Raw genomic sequence first — 14,266 nt, 5'->3', positions numbered from 1 at the left:
CTGTAAATTGAAGCAAAATTGACTTATTTGATATTTACCACTTTTTCATACCGTAAATACGATGAGCATCGATAAAAAGTGTAAATTGATGAAATTGGTGTTTCGGGCACATCTTCTATAAGCACCTTGGGTGACATCCGTCAAGCTGTCAAAGTCCGGCTGCCCGTCAAAGCGGACCTCGTTCGGTGCTGTCAGCCCGCTGGGAGCTCTTTTCGTCGCAACTTTTCGTTCGGTTCAGACGCCATTAAACATGGGTAAACCACGTGGAATTCGTACCGCTCGCAAACACATCCGCCACCGGCGCGACCAGCGCTGGGCGGACAAGGACTACAAGAAGGCCCATTTGGGCACCCGCTGGAAGTCCAACCCGTTCGCCGGAGCGTCCCACGCCAAGGGAATCGTGCTCGAGAAGGTGGGCGTCGAAGCCAAGCAGCCGAACTCCGCCATCCGCAAGTGCGTCCGTGTGCAGCTCATCAAGAACGGCAAGAAGATCACCGCGTTCGTGCCCCGGGACGGTTGCCTCAACTACATCGAGGAGAACGACGAGGTGCTGGTTGCCGGTTTCGGTCGTAAGGGTCACGCCGTCGGTGATATTCCCGGAGTCCGCTTCAAGGTGGTGAAGGTGGCCAACGTTTCGCTGTTGGCGCTGTACAAGGAGAAGAAGGAGCGCCCGCGTTCGTAAGCGCTACTTGGTGTGGAGTTGCGATGGTCCAGCTGGTGCGGTTTTGATGGTTGCTGATGGCCATCGAATACCCATTTCGGAGACATCGGAGACGGGACAAGGGTTCGATTAATGTAAGCCGAGTGCGAAACGGAAGAAATACAAGCTACCTGGAAGGATCTTGTACCCCTTAAACAATGTGTAGTGTGTGTATGTGTATGGTTTTGTTCGGCGCTGTTACATTGAGAAAGTTGTTTATTTTTAGGATTGGACTGATACGAGCGGATCAACTTTGGCGGCTTTCAATAGAAATCAGCACTCTTGTTTATTAATGAACAATCTATAGGACCATCGATTACAGGAAGCCGGCAGTATTGGGAGAGAACCATTGAAGCAGCAAGAAGTTAATTTCCCCGTCATCATGAGAAATTTGATGGCTTTAACTCACTCATTTCGAGCTGTTGATTGTAGATAAATAAGGCAATAATTGCCTACACAAAAATTATCGACGGTATATGAGTATGTTGGCTGATCAATCCATGAGCTGGAGTTGCATCTTTGTTGATATGGTGCGCACGGTTCGTTTGTTTACAAGCCGCACTCTCCGTTGGATTCTTTGCGTTCTTTGCTGGTCGTGTAGACGAAACAGTTTCTTATTTTATGAGGAGATGAGTATACATTTTTACTTGAGTTTGTTAAGCTTATCATCGCATTCACGCCCTCATCCCATAATATACATATGCTAGAGTTTTTGGAGAAACTTCCTATGCGATAATTGTTATGTGTTGAACATGTCTTTATGGAAACGGTTCTCTTCATCTGTAAGTAGCATTTTGGGCATAACAGACTTATGTTTAGAGCCTGAATTGCTGAAACAGAAGGCATTTTATCGTACAAGACATATAGTTTTGTTATGGAGCTATTCTGCTACGTTCCAATAAAACCAATTGGTAATTCTGGCCAAATAAGTCAGCAACATTCCCACTGTATCGATTATCTTGAAAATCCAAATAGTGTATATAATTTACTTGACTATCACGGTGTATGAGGCAAACCAAGGTGTATCGAATGAAAGTCGTTTGTTCTGTAAATTTATTTCTTTTTATTGAACGAAATAAAATCGATATCGAGCTATTGCTTCAGTATGAAATATTTTAAATTTCCGTACGCAGTTCAATTTGTCTTCAATATCCCAATGCTATCACATATAAGCGAAGAATCCCCAGAAACACAATTGTCAACTTCATGCAGACCGTAAGCGAATCCCACTGTCCACAGCGACTACGTGTCATGGTGTGTGTATTTCCTTCGTCGCCACGTCGCATTTGCTTGTTTCATTTTCGGCATTTTCACAACGAACACAAGAGCGTAGACCAAATAAATCAGGACCGTCTATTTATCGCGCAAGTGTTCCCAGCATCCAGTCAGTTGCAGTAAGTGCTCTTCCTCGGCAAGCAAACAACTCCAGTCGTACGTACTCACGTTAGTGTTACCGATTATTGTGTGCTGTAAGCAAACGTGAACAGTTTACTTCTCATGCCCCCATCAAACACGTAGTAGGCCCACTTTCGCCCCCGTTCGGCTGCATTGCCATTCTCTTTCGCAAACATTCACTTCTGTTCCGTGGACTTTCATGGTACACATTTAATACCATTGTGTCTAGCGCGCCACGTCGTTGCTGTGTTCGTCCTACAACAAGAAAACAGATCAAACCAAAACAAAAAGTGCGTTGTAGTAAACCAGGGTGTCTGATGAACGCGGGTGAAAGTGGGAGCGATAGAATCATCTGGATGCGTGTGGCGTGTTTTCCCTCCCCATCAGTATAGATAGATACGTTAGAGTTTTGCAACGTTTACTGATGTGTTTCTGTTTCGTGCTTGTCTCGTTTTTTCCATACAGAAACAATCCATAGCCTACCATAGCTGCTGCTGAAACTGAAGCGCCTCAGCAACGCACAAAACATTTCCTGATTTAGGTAAGTGGTCACCCCTCATTGCATACACCACCCCAACCATGCTAATGTTGTACCGTCTTCCTTTTCCCCGGGCAGTGTTCACAGCCGAAAAAACCTCACAGCAAATAAAAACAGAAAGATGGCCCCGCAGCAGCGAATCCGCATTGCCAACGAGAAGGCCAGCAAGAACATCACGATGCGTGGCAACGTGCCCAAATCGTCCAAGAACACCGAGGAAAAGTACCCGGTCGGACCGTGGCTGCTGGCCCTGTTCATCTTTGTCGTGTGCGGTTCGGCGATATTCCAGATCATTCAGTCGATTCGCATAGCATAAGAGGAGGTGGAGGAGGAGATGGGCTAACGAGATCTGCTGCCAGACGCTAACAACAACAACAACAACAACACAACCATCGTCTTGATCACAAAGGGAACCAATGGCCGACCGTCTCCGTTCGTGTACTGTCCCGGAAAATTTTGTTTTCTTTTTTTGTGGTGGAGAAAAGCGCATATTGCTTTTTCCACTGTTGTAGTCTTTTTCAAGTCTCAAGAGTGCTACAACACAACCCCCTTCCTTCTCTCCTTAATTGTAGCTAAATCGCGGCGGAAATCGGATCGAATGAGGTGTAAATGTAACGTTTTTTGCTTTTAAGTGTACGTGTCTCTACGAGGCGTCATTTCCAAGACCGCTTGATATATAATGTTTCTTTTTTTTTGTGCGCGCGTGTGTGTACGCTTTTCCCAGCCTGTGTTTGTAAAATATTGTGATCGTGACTTTATATGTTTTGGAAGTAAATCTTCCACGCACTGACTGAAACTGTTTAGTTTGCTTTTGCCACCTTTTGTTTTGCGGATTGGATGACGTAGTTGGCCTTGAGGCGGCGCGAGGCGTGAGTCGCCAAAACCACGCGAAATGTCGTCCCGCCCCTAGCGTACACCATAGTAAATAACATCGAAAGTAGGACGGGGTGGTAGGCACCTTCCAATTCCAGCTATGCTTTTATGATTCTACCCTGTCTAAAACTGTCAGGAGGACGATGTTTCATGATCTTTCGCACAATACAACACCCCGTACGGTCGGGTGGCGTATCCGTCAGACGCCACACTCAGTACACGACGATGCAGTTTCCAATCTCTCTAGAACCTTCTGTTTGCACACGTGTTAAGAAAAAAAAGTGGGAGATAACAGGTGAGAACACATGTGAATGTGTGTGTGAGTGTGTGGGAAGCGTGCAATCAATGAGTGTGTAAACAACGCAAATGCCTCAACCGATCTGCGCGATCCTCTAGCCTAAGCCGAATCTAATCGAATGCGCATCGAAGCAGCTTACGAGATACATGCGATACAAAGAGAGAAAGGTGTAGGGAAAGGAGACAGAAAACCACGCTCCAAACACAAGGGGGAGGAGACAGCTGTTTCCGAATCTTTTAAAGACCAAACAAGAAATGTGTTGCTTTTCTTGACCAACGTGTTAAAACGTTTACGGCCGGCGCGGAGCAAACCCATGTATGTTGGGGGTGGATAGAGCATAAATAATGAAGAAAATACTTTAACAAAAAAATAGTAAAAAGAAACACTCACAACACAACACAAACAAACAATGGTCCCCCACTCAGACAACTCCATTCTTATTTTTTTGTCTTGCGTATTCTTTAAAATGCGGAACGCGATGCGTAAAACAGTCGCAAAAGGGAAATTGCAGTATATACACATTAAGTGAAGTGTGGGAAGAAAGAGAGAGCGAGAGAGAGCACTACTTCAACTGACAAAAACACTGATTTGGTGAAAATTATATATTATCAATGTGAAACAAAATAACTTATATGCCTAAAAGTTGTGTTTTTTTTATCAATCTCGCTTCGTCCGCTTCTGAAAGTCATCCGAAATGGTAGAAAAAGTTATGTCCCCCCTTCAGGAATTTGGGTTATAGACGATCGAAAGTTTGTATCCTAGATCAAACCGCCTGTATCAACAACGTGTACAGTAACTGCGTTTCAAATATGTTTGGATCGAGGCGGAGGTGTTGTACTGATGGCGCAGTTGCTCCACAACGTGGCCAACTCTCCGTTATCTCCCAACCGTGTCGTTGACATTGAGAAACATTCGAGAGTTTCAAGTAGGTGCGCGAGGGAAATGATGGACTGGGCAGCAACAGGAATGACCACCGGGTGGGTGGTGATGGTGGTGGTGGTGATTATTGCCGGCCGGGGAATTGCGCTGATAGCAGGTTGAGAACCTCATATCTGTTACGTCGTATACACACTATCGTAATTGGCAATGATTGGTTATTTTGGTCTTCAAGTTCACCCCTGTCGTCAAAATGGTTCAAGCCATTACCAAAAGTGTGAAATAATATGTGGTTAATAGGGGGAGTGTATGTTGATATCCATATTGATAATAAGAATTTTCGTAATAATCCTAAACCACGTATAATCGGTAAAGAATACGCACTCAACGAATTCAAGTTTTCAGTCGTAGATTGTGTTTATATAGCGCTTTGAGCGCCCCTTCTCACATGTCCTCGATAGTATAGTGGTCAGTATCCCCGCCTGTCACGCGGGAGACCGGGGTTCGATTCCCCGTCGGGGAGGCGATTCTTTTTTCTCTCGTTTCCTTTTTCACCACTTTTTTTTACAAAGAGCTTCCTTACCGTACCGAAATAAAACATTAATCATCAGCTCCTTGCAGTATGATATCGCTCCCTTTCTCGGCCACCGCAATCACAACCGAGTTCGGCGTACCGGACACGGGTGCGGGGAAAATGCTTGCATCCACGACTCGCAATCCTTTCACTCCGTTGACTCTGCAATGAAAAAAAAAACACATGAAAACTTGTTCCAATTTGTTGTGTTTTTCCATACTAACCTTAGCTGATTGTCAACCACAGCCTCGTCGTGCTGCCCGATCGCTGCCGTCCCACCCGGATGATGCCCGGTCAGTGCCGAGGTGCGGAGGATGCACTCCAAAAACCGATCCGACGGTTCCTCCTGCGACCCATCCACCGGTGGACCAAAGTTTGAACATCGTTTCACGTTTGGCCAGTGCAGATGGGCCCCGATCCGACGGAACGCTGCCGTGCGTACCGTTCGGGCGGCCAGCCGGATCGCCTCGATCATACACTCGATGTCGGTCCGATCCTTCAGATAGTTGGGATTGAAGAACGGGTCACTGTCGATGTGTCGATCGCGGAGGAAAATTCCTCCCCGGCTGGCCGGTTGATGACAGGTGCTCAGAAACAGGAAACCCTCCTGGCTGGTGTTTTGGTAGGAGGGGAAAAACGCTCGAAACGTGTCCTGCTTCATGTTGGACACGTGGCGCAGCGCTTGCTCGTCGACACTGCCCATCCCGAAGAGGATGATACCGAACCGACCACCGCGAGGGCCACCAATGCCGGCGATGGCGGTCGTGGCCAGTACACCCTGACCGTGCTGGAGGTACTGGCTGATCGTGTCCACCGAAAGGACCTTATCCATCGTTACGCTGGCCGTGGCGTTCATGCTGACGAACAGTGGTAGATTGAGGTGATCGAAATAGTTGTTGCCCACGTGCGGGGAGTCGTGCACCAGATCGATACCGTGTCGCTTGAGCTCCAGCTTCGGCCCAATGCCGGACAGTTTCAGCAGCTGCGGTGTATGCAGTGCCCCTGCGCTGAGAATCACCTCCTGCTTCGCGGCAATGGCGACTGATTGTGCATTGGGACCGTTTCCAGTGGCTTGCTGTACGAGGATGCCCTTCGTTCGATTGGTTTCATCGAACAGAACCTTTGCAACGGACGTCGAGGTAAGAATGGTCAGATTGGGTCGTCGAAAGGCGGGACGAAGGTAAGCATGGTAGCTACTCCAACGGATTCCGTTCCGGATGGTGTACCGGGCAGGTTTGAAAAGATACTCCGAGCCAAGCTCTAGCGGTGCCTCGGTGAACACTTTCGCCAGTAGCGAGTCCCGTGTGTCCACCTCGGTTATGTGCAAACCTTCCGCTGTTGGGTGGATTTGGGTAGTCTTCCTCGAACAAAAGCTAATGCTTCCGCCGTGCTTGTCACTGTCCGATAGAATTGAGGCGTAGTGGTTGTTGGTCTGAGAGAATAAGGATGAAAGTAACTTATTTACGGCACTCGAAGATGTCCACGTAGCTTACCTCGTACAACTCTTCGCCAGTCAGTTGCTGATTGCATTCACCCGTCTCATCCTCGTCCTCCCGTTCACCATCCACCGGACGGTTCAGCTTATCCAGATAAGGTTTCATCGCGTGCCAGCTCCAATCACGTGCACCTAGCCGCTCCCAACGGTCAAAATCCTCCCGTATGCCCGTGAAATGCAACATGTAGTTAATTTGTCCCGAGCCGCCCAGTCCTTTGCCGCGTGGTAGCAGTTGTTGCTGTATCCAAGAATCCAATCGATAATTAATGACCAACATGCCCGGGTCCACCCGCACACTTACATTGTTCCCCAGACCGTGGGAGGAGTATTTCTGTGGCGTCGTCCGGAATGCCCAATCGTACTTGGTACCCTGCATGGCCGTGCTGATCAGGGGGATGATGGAAGCGGCCCCAAACGTATCGCCAGCTTCCACCAGCAGCACGGTTACGTTCGGATTTTCGGACAGCCGATTGGCCAACACACATCCCGCAGTTCCAGCACCGACTGGAGGGAAAGGATTGCCGTTAGCGACCTAAAACCTATTCACACAGCCTGCTACAACCTGTCTTACCAATAATGTAATCGAACGAACGATCTTGCAGTAGGCGTGGATCGCGGATTTGATTGGGAATAATTTCCACACCGAGCCATATCCACAGCGAAAGCAATGCGCCACAACACAGTGCAGTGGCCACGAGTGAAGCAAGCACCAGTTTCTTCAGGCAACCCATCGTTCCCAGTTGTTCACTTGATACTGACCCTGGAATGGCGTTTAGCGTATCGAAACTGCGTACGGAAAATCGATCGACCGATGGCGTTTTCCCTTTAATCCTATTACGTGCGAAAAACCCCGCGAGTGCGCTATTTTTACCTCAACCAACCACCAACACATCCAGTACCTCTCTCGCTCTGTTGCTCCGGTTTGTTGAAACACCTTTATTGCTTCAACCGTTTACAATCGAACAGTGGCAAAGCATTTTTTTTTTACAACGATTTTCCTTACACACTAAATCCTTATCGAACGAGAAGCGGGAGCACACAGAACAACACTCTGCACGCACATGGAACGGGCTAGAGCGTTCAGGCGCGAAGCATTTCCTCATCATCCGTAAGGTTGGCCGACTCTTCGAGCTGTTTCTCCAGCTTGCGGGCATCGACGTACTGGATCTCCTCCTCGCCCTCGCCGTCCTCCACATCCATGAGCAGGGCCGATTCCTGTGCTTCCTCCTTCGCCCGCCGCTCCTTCAGTCCGATGGCGGGTGAGCGGATCAGTGAAATGTTCTTCTGCACGTCCACAATGTCGCGATGGATCTCGTGCTCGCGCGCCTTGCGCAGCCGCTCCATCACGAAGTGGCACTCGCGCCGGTGCTTGATTTCGTTGATCTTCTTCACCGCCTCGATCGTCTTGTTCCACAGCTCGCGATCGTACTTGACCGGGACGTTGCGCCGCTTCTCGAACTCGAAGCTCGGATCGACCGTCAGCTCCTTCGCGTGCGTCTTGCGGTACGCCTTGGTCCAGCGGATCTTGCGCGGGTTCTTCTTTTTGTTGAACGCACGGCGACACTTGGACCGACAGAATCGGAACACCTAACCGGGGTAGGGGGAGGAAAAAAAAACAATGCCTGATTAGTGCACAAGAAGGAGGTAAACAAACCGAGAGCAGACTCCGCTTACCTTGCAGTCGTTGCGCACGAAAACCATCCCATGGCCGGGGTAGATTTTGTTGGAGCAGAAGAAACACGTCTCGATACGCATTTTGGTGGCGTATTGGGGACGATTTTAACACAAACGTTGAAGAATTTGCTGTTGAATTTTTCTATTTCAACATTTGTGCCGTCCGGAGCCGCGTGTTGTTGCTGTCAAAAAGAACGGTCGACAAAAGAGCAGGTTGGTTAAAGCAATGAGCGGGCGGCCATATTGAATGGAGGATTTATCGTGAACCGACACGAAATGTTGTACATATTACTCTGAAAATCCCTTTAATGTTTCATATCTCATGTAATATGAGTGTGAAATGAGAAGAATGCCCTCGTTTTGAATAATATTCCTAATTTTTACGAACTAACCAGAAGATTCTAAATGAATTTGATGATTAGCGATACAGCAACGCCATCTGTTGGTGGGTTTTGAAAACCTCATAATGAAGATTCAAATTAACCAGTAAACGCTTTCAAAGGTTATTTTAAAATTACCCACTATTAATGCTGCCTGTCGATGCAGAACAAAGAAATCTATAATAAAGTCGTGCGTGAATAAGCGTGTGCCAAAGAACTTAAGAAGAACAAAAACAGTTTGCAAGCGTCACCGTCATTGGTGTTGGTAGAAGCTCGTGTGTCTGTGACGACGGATCGTTGGGAAATTGGTTTAGTAACGTTAGTCCGAGAAGAGAGCGCCAACAGCAATCGAGATTAGACGCACAGGACCACGTTGATGCAAACCCTCGTGCTGGTCGCTGTGTGAACAACTCTTCAGTGCAGTCAAAGTGTCGCGTGGTAAGGGCTTTCAACGATCAACTCCAGCTCGAAAGGTTTGTTCTCCAGCAGGATAATTAAAAAAAAAATAAACCCATTCCTGTGTGCGTGAGAGTTTAATGCCCTTGGGCCATGAACTTGGGGCAGCCAGACCGCGTGCTCACTGTGTTGGTGTGTGAAAATTCCCTCGCCAAACGGGCAAGTATGAGCCCCTACACGTGCGTAACCAGTGCGCGCGAACAACGCGTTGGCCAACACCGAAGGTATCGATAAAATTAGCCAGCGCATTGGTCCGTCCCACCCGTGCCCGTACGCTAGTAGATGTGAATTGCATGTGCAGTGCGTGTACGTTGTGTTTGTTCGTACAAGTACCGCGCGCGCGTGTGTGTGCGTGCGTGCACGATGATGTGTGATGATGCGGGAAATGCGGTGGAAAATCCCGGAAATCAGTAGCAGTAGTTCTGTTTCGGTTTCGGGTAAATGTGTGCTAACGTAACGTGTCTTAACCGAGCAATATTGATCGTGGGGTTAGCGAGGCTGTTCGCGAAAAGCATAAATTTCATCTTCAGTGAGAAAATGCTAATAATCTTCCTCCCTATTCCACCGCACAGACACACAAACACAAAAAAGAGGGGTTGATACAGTGCACCAACCACCCATTCATCTTACTGCGCTGACAGCGAAAGTGGGAAATGGGGCGGGATGCTGCGTGCTCGCAGCTTGGTGAGATCCGCGCAATGATCCGTGGATCTCTTTGTTTCGCGATCGTACCGTTTGCATCACTCCCCTTCCGTTGTGAGGAACTGTAAAGGGCGGGGGTTGCAATATAACGTGGTGAATGCTTTTACTTCTCCCCTGAATTGTGCTAATTAGTATGTTTAGTTTGTTACTGTTGGTTTAGTGCGTTTAGTTGCAGATCGATCATGATCGTAGTGTTGAGTATAGTGCCCCCCCCTTTCGCTTGATCGTTTAATTTATTCCTATTTAAATCTCAGTGCTCACTGAGAAGTCGTGTTTGCTTCTAGATTCATCTTCTTCTAATTACAAGCATTTTTTTTACTTACTTACAGCTTTCTAATCCTTTGCTAACTGGTCAAGTACTACAACAGTCGCTGAAAACACTGCAATTCATGTCGTAATAAGGTGAGTACTACGGTAGGATCACAACAGACACTGGCGCACAGAGACACACCACCTTTACCTTCATCCGGATGCTAAATTGCAAAACGAGATCATTTTCTCGTAACTTAATTGCTTGCTCACTGTTCGCACTGTTCATGCACTGATTGCTTTTACTACAACAGTACAGCCAGCAGAGATGGCAAGTACACCTCACCCTTGTTTTTTTCTTCTTCGTTTTTTGTTGCTATTTTTCACCAAATTTGCATGACAATGTACTTGAAAATTCACCCCATCAGCCTGGAATTACCTCATGACAACTAGGGCGTGTATTTCTTGCCTGTGTCTGCTTCTCCTTCCTTCTCTCCTACCAGACCTTGGCCCGGCGGTTTTGGAGCCACCTTTAATTAGTGACTTTGTTTGCAACGACAGCTTCAAGAATGAAGATGAACCTTTTCGTTTTATTGCGTGGTAATTATTTAAAAAAACAAAATGATACAGCCACTTTTTTGTGCCCACCTCACGTATCTAGAGCTTTCGAGGAGGTTTATGGCAATGCCGATCGGGTGTTTTTTTTCTAACTTAACGAACGTGCGTGCTGTGGATGTTCGTGTCTCGATCGATCGGCGATAGTGCGGTGCTAGTCGCCATTTTACCCCAGCACGAAGAGAGAGTGTGTGAGGTCTGAGTTAACATTTCGGCGCTATTTTAGTGTGTGTTTTAATGGTTGTTTGTACAAGTGAGGATGCATCGTTCGCTAGTCCAGTATGCATCCAAAGTGATATCGTGGTGACGGTTGCCGTCCACCTAACCTAACCATTCGTACCTTTTTTCTTCCTTTTGGCAGAGATTTATCCCTCGTCGGTATGGCTAGCTCCAGCAATCGAAGCGACTCCCGCCGGCACGCACCGTCCACCGCTTCCGCCCATTCGAGCACCATTCCAGGCAGCTCTTCTGCCTCCACGTCCTCCTCCGGCGCTGCCACCTCCTACCACAGCTCGATGGCCTGTTCGCCGCCCGACTCGCCCAACGCGACGCTGTCCCTGTCGGCCAGCAGCTCCTCGGCCCGGGACGCTTCCTCCCGCCGGCACGTCCTGTCGCACATCAACGACATCTTCAAGTGTACGATCTGCTTCGGCCGGCTGGAGGATCCGCACCTGTGCCCCCAGTGCTCGAAGCTGTACTGCTACGACTGTATCGGCGAGTGGCTCGATTCGGGCAGCAGCCAGAGCTGCCCGAACTGCAAGATCTTCCTGCAGCTCGATCAGCTCGTGAAGGTGCGCTGGTTCGACGACATCCAGCAGCTGCAGCGAAACCTGCGCGCGCTGGCCTGCGGCAGCGAGGAGCGCGACGGCAAGCTAGGGGAGGAAAGCCTCGTGCCCGCGGCCGACCTCTGCCCGAAGCATCGCAAGCGGGTGAACTTCTACTGCTCCACCTGCGAGCAGTGCGTGTGCGAGGTGTGCGCGACGGGCGGGGACGGCGATGCGGGCCAGCCGCCGGGACAGCACCGGGACCACACGTTCAAGGCGCTGCAGGTGACGTACGAGCAGCACGTGGCGCTGCTGGACGGCGAGCTGGAGAAGGTGGAACACTACCGGGACAAGCTGTCGCTGCTGCTGAACAAGATCGACCGCAACGTGGAGCTGATCCGGCGGGTGAAGACCGTCAAGCACAAGGAGCTGGAGGCGATCATGGTCGCCGCACTGAACAGCCTCGACCGGCAGGAGGAGCAGAAGCTGACCAAGCTGCGCGTGCACCAGTTCAAGCTGATGACCGAGATCGAGGAGGTGAACGAGAAGCTGCAGGCGATGCGCTACGACATGGAGTTCCACAGCAAGCCGCAGCTGATACAGATGAAGCCGAAGATCGTGGCCGCCTGCAATGCGATCCGGCTGCTGCCGATCCGCGACTTCAAGCAGATCCGCGTGCCGGCCAGCCTGAAGATGTGAGTGCGATCGGTGCTAGCAGATCGGAGAGGCGGGGATCTTAATAAGCACCATTTCGTTTCATTTTCGGGACAGTGAAATTCCGCACCTGTTCGAGACGGGCATCTTTGTGGTGCAGAACTTTTCCACCTTCGACGACAACAAGGTGGTGTACTCGAACGAGTTTTCCGACTGCATGGGGCGCACCTGGCGCATCATGGCGTGGTGCGTCATATCGGAGGATCACTTCGGCATCTATCTGGAGCTGGTGCACGGTAGACCCTGCTGGTAAGTGTTGTACTTTGTGGATCTACCTTTTGTGACTATTGATCGGATCACTCCCACTCGCAAGGATGGAGTGTACCTTCCAGCTGATACACCTCGACCCGGAGAAGACGATCAGCAAGACGATTCGCCAGTACTTCGACCGGACGCCCCAGAAGGGCTGGGGCTTGCGGGACTTTGTCACGCTGAAAACGATACTGGAGGAAAACTATCTGCGGGTGAACGATTCGCTCGAGCTGCTGTACAACATACGGCCCTGCTCGCCGACCGAGACGGACCATGCGCTGGATGCAGACGAATCGTCGAGCGAACATTGAGGAGGTGGCGAAGATCCTGGAATGCCCTCAGTGCCATTACTTTGTCATTTTGTGCTATTGACATTATTTTACTGTTTGTTTGCTTTCGGTTTTTTTTTTCTGTTCACGTTTTTATACAAGACTGATGATGAGGCAGGAGAGTGATGGATGCATTAGTGTCATAAGATTAAAATAAAATTGTATCGTAAAGTGTAGCCAAGCCAAGCCTTCGGTTCGATTCGTTGCGGAGATGAGGAGCGGGAGCGTAGAAATGGGATGTAAAAATCATATTTATTGTTATGCTGTTATGGCAGGGTCTCCCCGTAAAACGCTACTATGATGACGGTGGTGATGACGGTGCCGGTGGTCAGCAAAAGTAAAAGTAATCGCTCGCCCGATGAGGCCGCACTCTATCTCGCTACGTACCAAAGTGTCTTTGATTTGCGGCTTGACGGCACAGCACTGTGTGCCTGTGTTTCTAGTGGCGTTTCTTGCCGATCTTTTCTTATACCGGAGTATCCCAACGTGCAACGTGAGAGCTCCAAGCCACCAAGCCATTGCGCTTTGAGCTGGCGGCCGCTTGAGGTTTGCCATCGAGTCGAGACTGGCATGTGCATCTTTAGGCCACGAACGAATGCGCGATAAGCAAAGCGAGCCCTCTCGGTTCGTGGTTATGCAGGCTGCTCTCCCCATGCGCACTAGAGAGAAGATCACATACGCAAGGAGTTGAACTCTGCGCGCGCTAACCTGTTCTGTGGTGTGGTGCGCGTGAAGGTTGCGCTGAAGCCGTTTCGATTATCATCATCGGCGCCCGGTTGTGAAAGGAGCTCCGGGATGGACCCGGAGTTTTTGCATGGAGCGGCGGGGGTTTACGATTAATTTTTGTTGTGCCCATGATCACACGTGGGAGTTTGGGCAGGATCACGCGTGGGTGGTAGCTGTGTCGGTGGGAAACCTCGCGGAAGTGGACGATGAAATGGGAAAGAAAGACACTTTTATAGCAAATAAATAGTTTAGATAAAAATGGTGACACAGGAATTGCGGTGGATTGGATAAAGATGAGCACACCGCAGGAGGTTGGCTCAACAGCCAAGTAGGATATGAGACGAAATGGGACTTTCTACTACATCGAAGGAACACCAAGATACGATTAGCGGGAATTGACCGTCTCATAACATCTTGTGCAATTGAAATCTCAATTAGAAGTAAATTACTTTCCAGTTGTTTTTGTTTTTTTTTTGTCCAATCCGAGTGCACTGCTGTGACATAATTTGGTTTTATACGATGCCACCTTCGGGGAATAGAGTCGGCACCTTCTCCCATCAGTTCACTTAAAAGACGAGCGACCGTAGATTAAAACCCTGCTCCATCCGTTAGAAAGGGGGGAGCAGGTCGTGGCAGTTGATTGATAGGAGAGCCTC

General features: G+C 49.1%; 5 protein-coding genes and 1 non-coding gene across 11 annotated transcripts; 4 read left to right on the top strand and 2 right to left on the bottom strand.

The window, feature by feature from the left end:
* Positions 1 to 191: 191 nt before the first annotated feature.
* On the top strand, positions 192 to 859 carry LOC121589602 (40S ribosomal protein S23). Its single transcript, XM_041908661.1, has one exon. The coding sequence runs from the start codon at positions 251 to 253 to the stop codon at positions 680 to 682; it is 432 nt and encodes a 143-aa protein (XP_041764595.1). The 5' UTR covers positions 192 to 250; the 3' UTR covers positions 683 to 859.
* A 1,091-nt stretch (positions 860 to 1,950) lies between these two features.
* On the top strand, positions 1,951 to 4,431 carry LOC121591051 (stress-associated endoplasmic reticulum protein 2). 4 transcript variants are annotated; one of them, XM_041911395.1, is made up of 3 exons: positions 1,951 to 2,131; positions 2,561 to 2,636; positions 2,712 to 4,431. In XM_041911395.1, the coding sequence occupies exon 3, from the start codon at positions 2,755 to 2,757 to the stop codon at positions 2,947 to 2,949; it is 195 nt and encodes a 64-aa protein (XP_041767329.1). In that variant the 5' UTR covers positions 1,951 to 2,131; positions 2,561 to 2,636; positions 2,712 to 2,754; the 3' UTR covers positions 2,950 to 4,431. The 4 variants fall into 4 exon arrangements, with proteins under 4 accessions (XP_041767329.1, XP_041767328.1, XP_041767330.1 ...); XM_041911394.1 differs by having other exon boundaries at positions 1,951 to 2,143; XM_041911396.1 differs by having other exon boundaries at positions 1,951 to 2,169.
* On the bottom strand, positions 4,253 to 7,559 carry LOC121591045 (neither inactivation nor afterpotential protein G). Its single transcript, XM_041911386.1, has 5 exons — positions 7,321 to 7,559; positions 7,051 to 7,253; positions 6,748 to 6,987; positions 5,479 to 6,686; positions 4,253 to 5,416 (listed from the first exon to the last, which is right to left on the bottom strand). The coding sequence occupies exons 1-5, from the start codon at positions 7,478 to 7,480 to the stop codon at positions 5,281 to 5,283; spliced, it is 1,947 nt and encodes a 648-aa protein (XP_041767320.1). The 5' UTR covers positions 7,481 to 7,559; the 3' UTR covers positions 4,253 to 5,280.
* Trnad-guc lies at positions 5,132 to 5,203 on the top strand. Its single transcript has one exon. It is a non-coding gene; the product is annotated as a tRNA-Asp (tRNA).
* Positions 7,560 to 7,665: 106 nt separating the features above from the next.
* Positions 7,666 to 8,629, bottom strand: LOC121591049 (probable ribosome biogenesis protein RLP24). Its single transcript, XM_041911391.1, has 2 exons — positions 8,424 to 8,629; positions 7,666 to 8,336 (listed from the first exon to the last, which is right to left on the bottom strand). Exons 1-2 carry the CDS (start codon positions 8,502 to 8,504, stop codon positions 7,830 to 7,832), a joined length of 588 nt encoding a protein of 195 aa, XP_041767325.1. The 5' UTR covers positions 8,505 to 8,629; the 3' UTR covers positions 7,666 to 7,829.
* LOC121591046 (E3 ubiquitin-protein ligase TRIM37-like) lies at positions 8,621 to 13,060 on the top strand. Of its 3 annotated transcripts, none has more exons than XM_041911389.1 (5): positions 8,621 to 9,241; positions 10,291 to 10,363; positions 11,187 to 12,284; positions 12,361 to 12,552; positions 12,617 to 13,060. In XM_041911389.1, the coding sequence occupies exons 3-5, from the start codon at positions 11,206 to 11,208 to the stop codon at positions 12,864 to 12,866; spliced, it is 1,521 nt and encodes a 506-aa protein (XP_041767323.1). In that variant the 5' UTR covers positions 8,621 to 9,241; positions 10,291 to 10,363; positions 11,187 to 11,205; the 3' UTR covers positions 12,867 to 13,060. The 3 variants fall into 3 exon arrangements, with proteins under 3 accessions (XP_041767323.1, XP_041767322.1, XP_041767321.1); XM_041911388.1 differs by having other exon boundaries at positions 8,621 to 9,276; XM_041911387.1 differs by lacking the exons at positions 8,621 to 9,241; positions 10,291 to 10,363 and adding an exon at positions 11,010 to 11,104.
* Positions 13,061 to 14,266: the final 1,206 nt, after the last annotated feature.

The sequence above is a fragment of the Anopheles merus genome, chromosome 2R (genome assembly GCF_017562075.2).
Source record: "Anopheles merus strain MAF chromosome 2R, AmerM5.1, whole genome shotgun sequence".
NCBI lineage: Eukaryota > Metazoa > Arthropoda > Insecta > Diptera > Culicidae > Anopheles > Anopheles merus.
The sequence above is the reverse complement of the archived record's forward strand: the minus strand, read 5'-3'. Positions and strand labels throughout refer to the sequence as shown.

Coding starts and splice junctions, on each gene's coding strand:
- LOC121591049 (XM_041911391.1), bottom strand. CDS start 8,504: ATGCGTATCGAGACGTGTTTCTTCTGCTCCAACAAAATCTACCCCGGC. Junction 8,337..8,423: donor TCGTGCGCAACGACTGCAAG/GTAAGCGGAGTC, acceptor TACCCCGGTTAG/GTGTTCCGATTCTGTCGGTC.
- LOC121589602 (XM_041908661.1), top strand. CDS start 251: ATGGGTAAACCACGTGGAATTCGTACCGCTCGCAAACACATCCGCCAC.
- LOC121591046 (XM_041911387.1), top strand. CDS start 11,085: ATGCATCGTTCGCTAGTCCA. Junction 11,105..11,186: donor ATGCATCGTTCGCTAGTCCA/GTATGCATCCAA, acceptor TCCTTTTGGCAG/AGATTTATCCCTCGTCGGTA. Junction 12,553..12,616: donor GTGCACGGTAGACCCTGCTG/GTAAGTGTTGTA, acceptor CCCACTCGCAAG/GATGGAGTGTACCTTCCAGC.
- LOC121591051 (XM_041911395.1), top strand. CDS start 2,755: ATGGCCCCGCAGCAGCGAATCCGCATTGCCAACGAGAAGGCCAGCAAG.
- LOC121591045 (XM_041911386.1), bottom strand. CDS start 7,480: ATGGGTTGCCTGAAGAAACTGGTGCTTGCTTCACTCGTGGCCACTGCA. Junction 7,254..7,320: donor TTCGTTCGATTACATTATTG/GTAAGACAGGTT, acceptor CTTTCCCTCCAG/TCGGTGCTGGAACTGCGGGA. Junction 6,687..6,747: donor CTGGCGAAGAGTTGTACGAG/GTAAGCTACGTG, acceptor TTATTCTCTCAG/ACCAACAACCACTACGCCTC.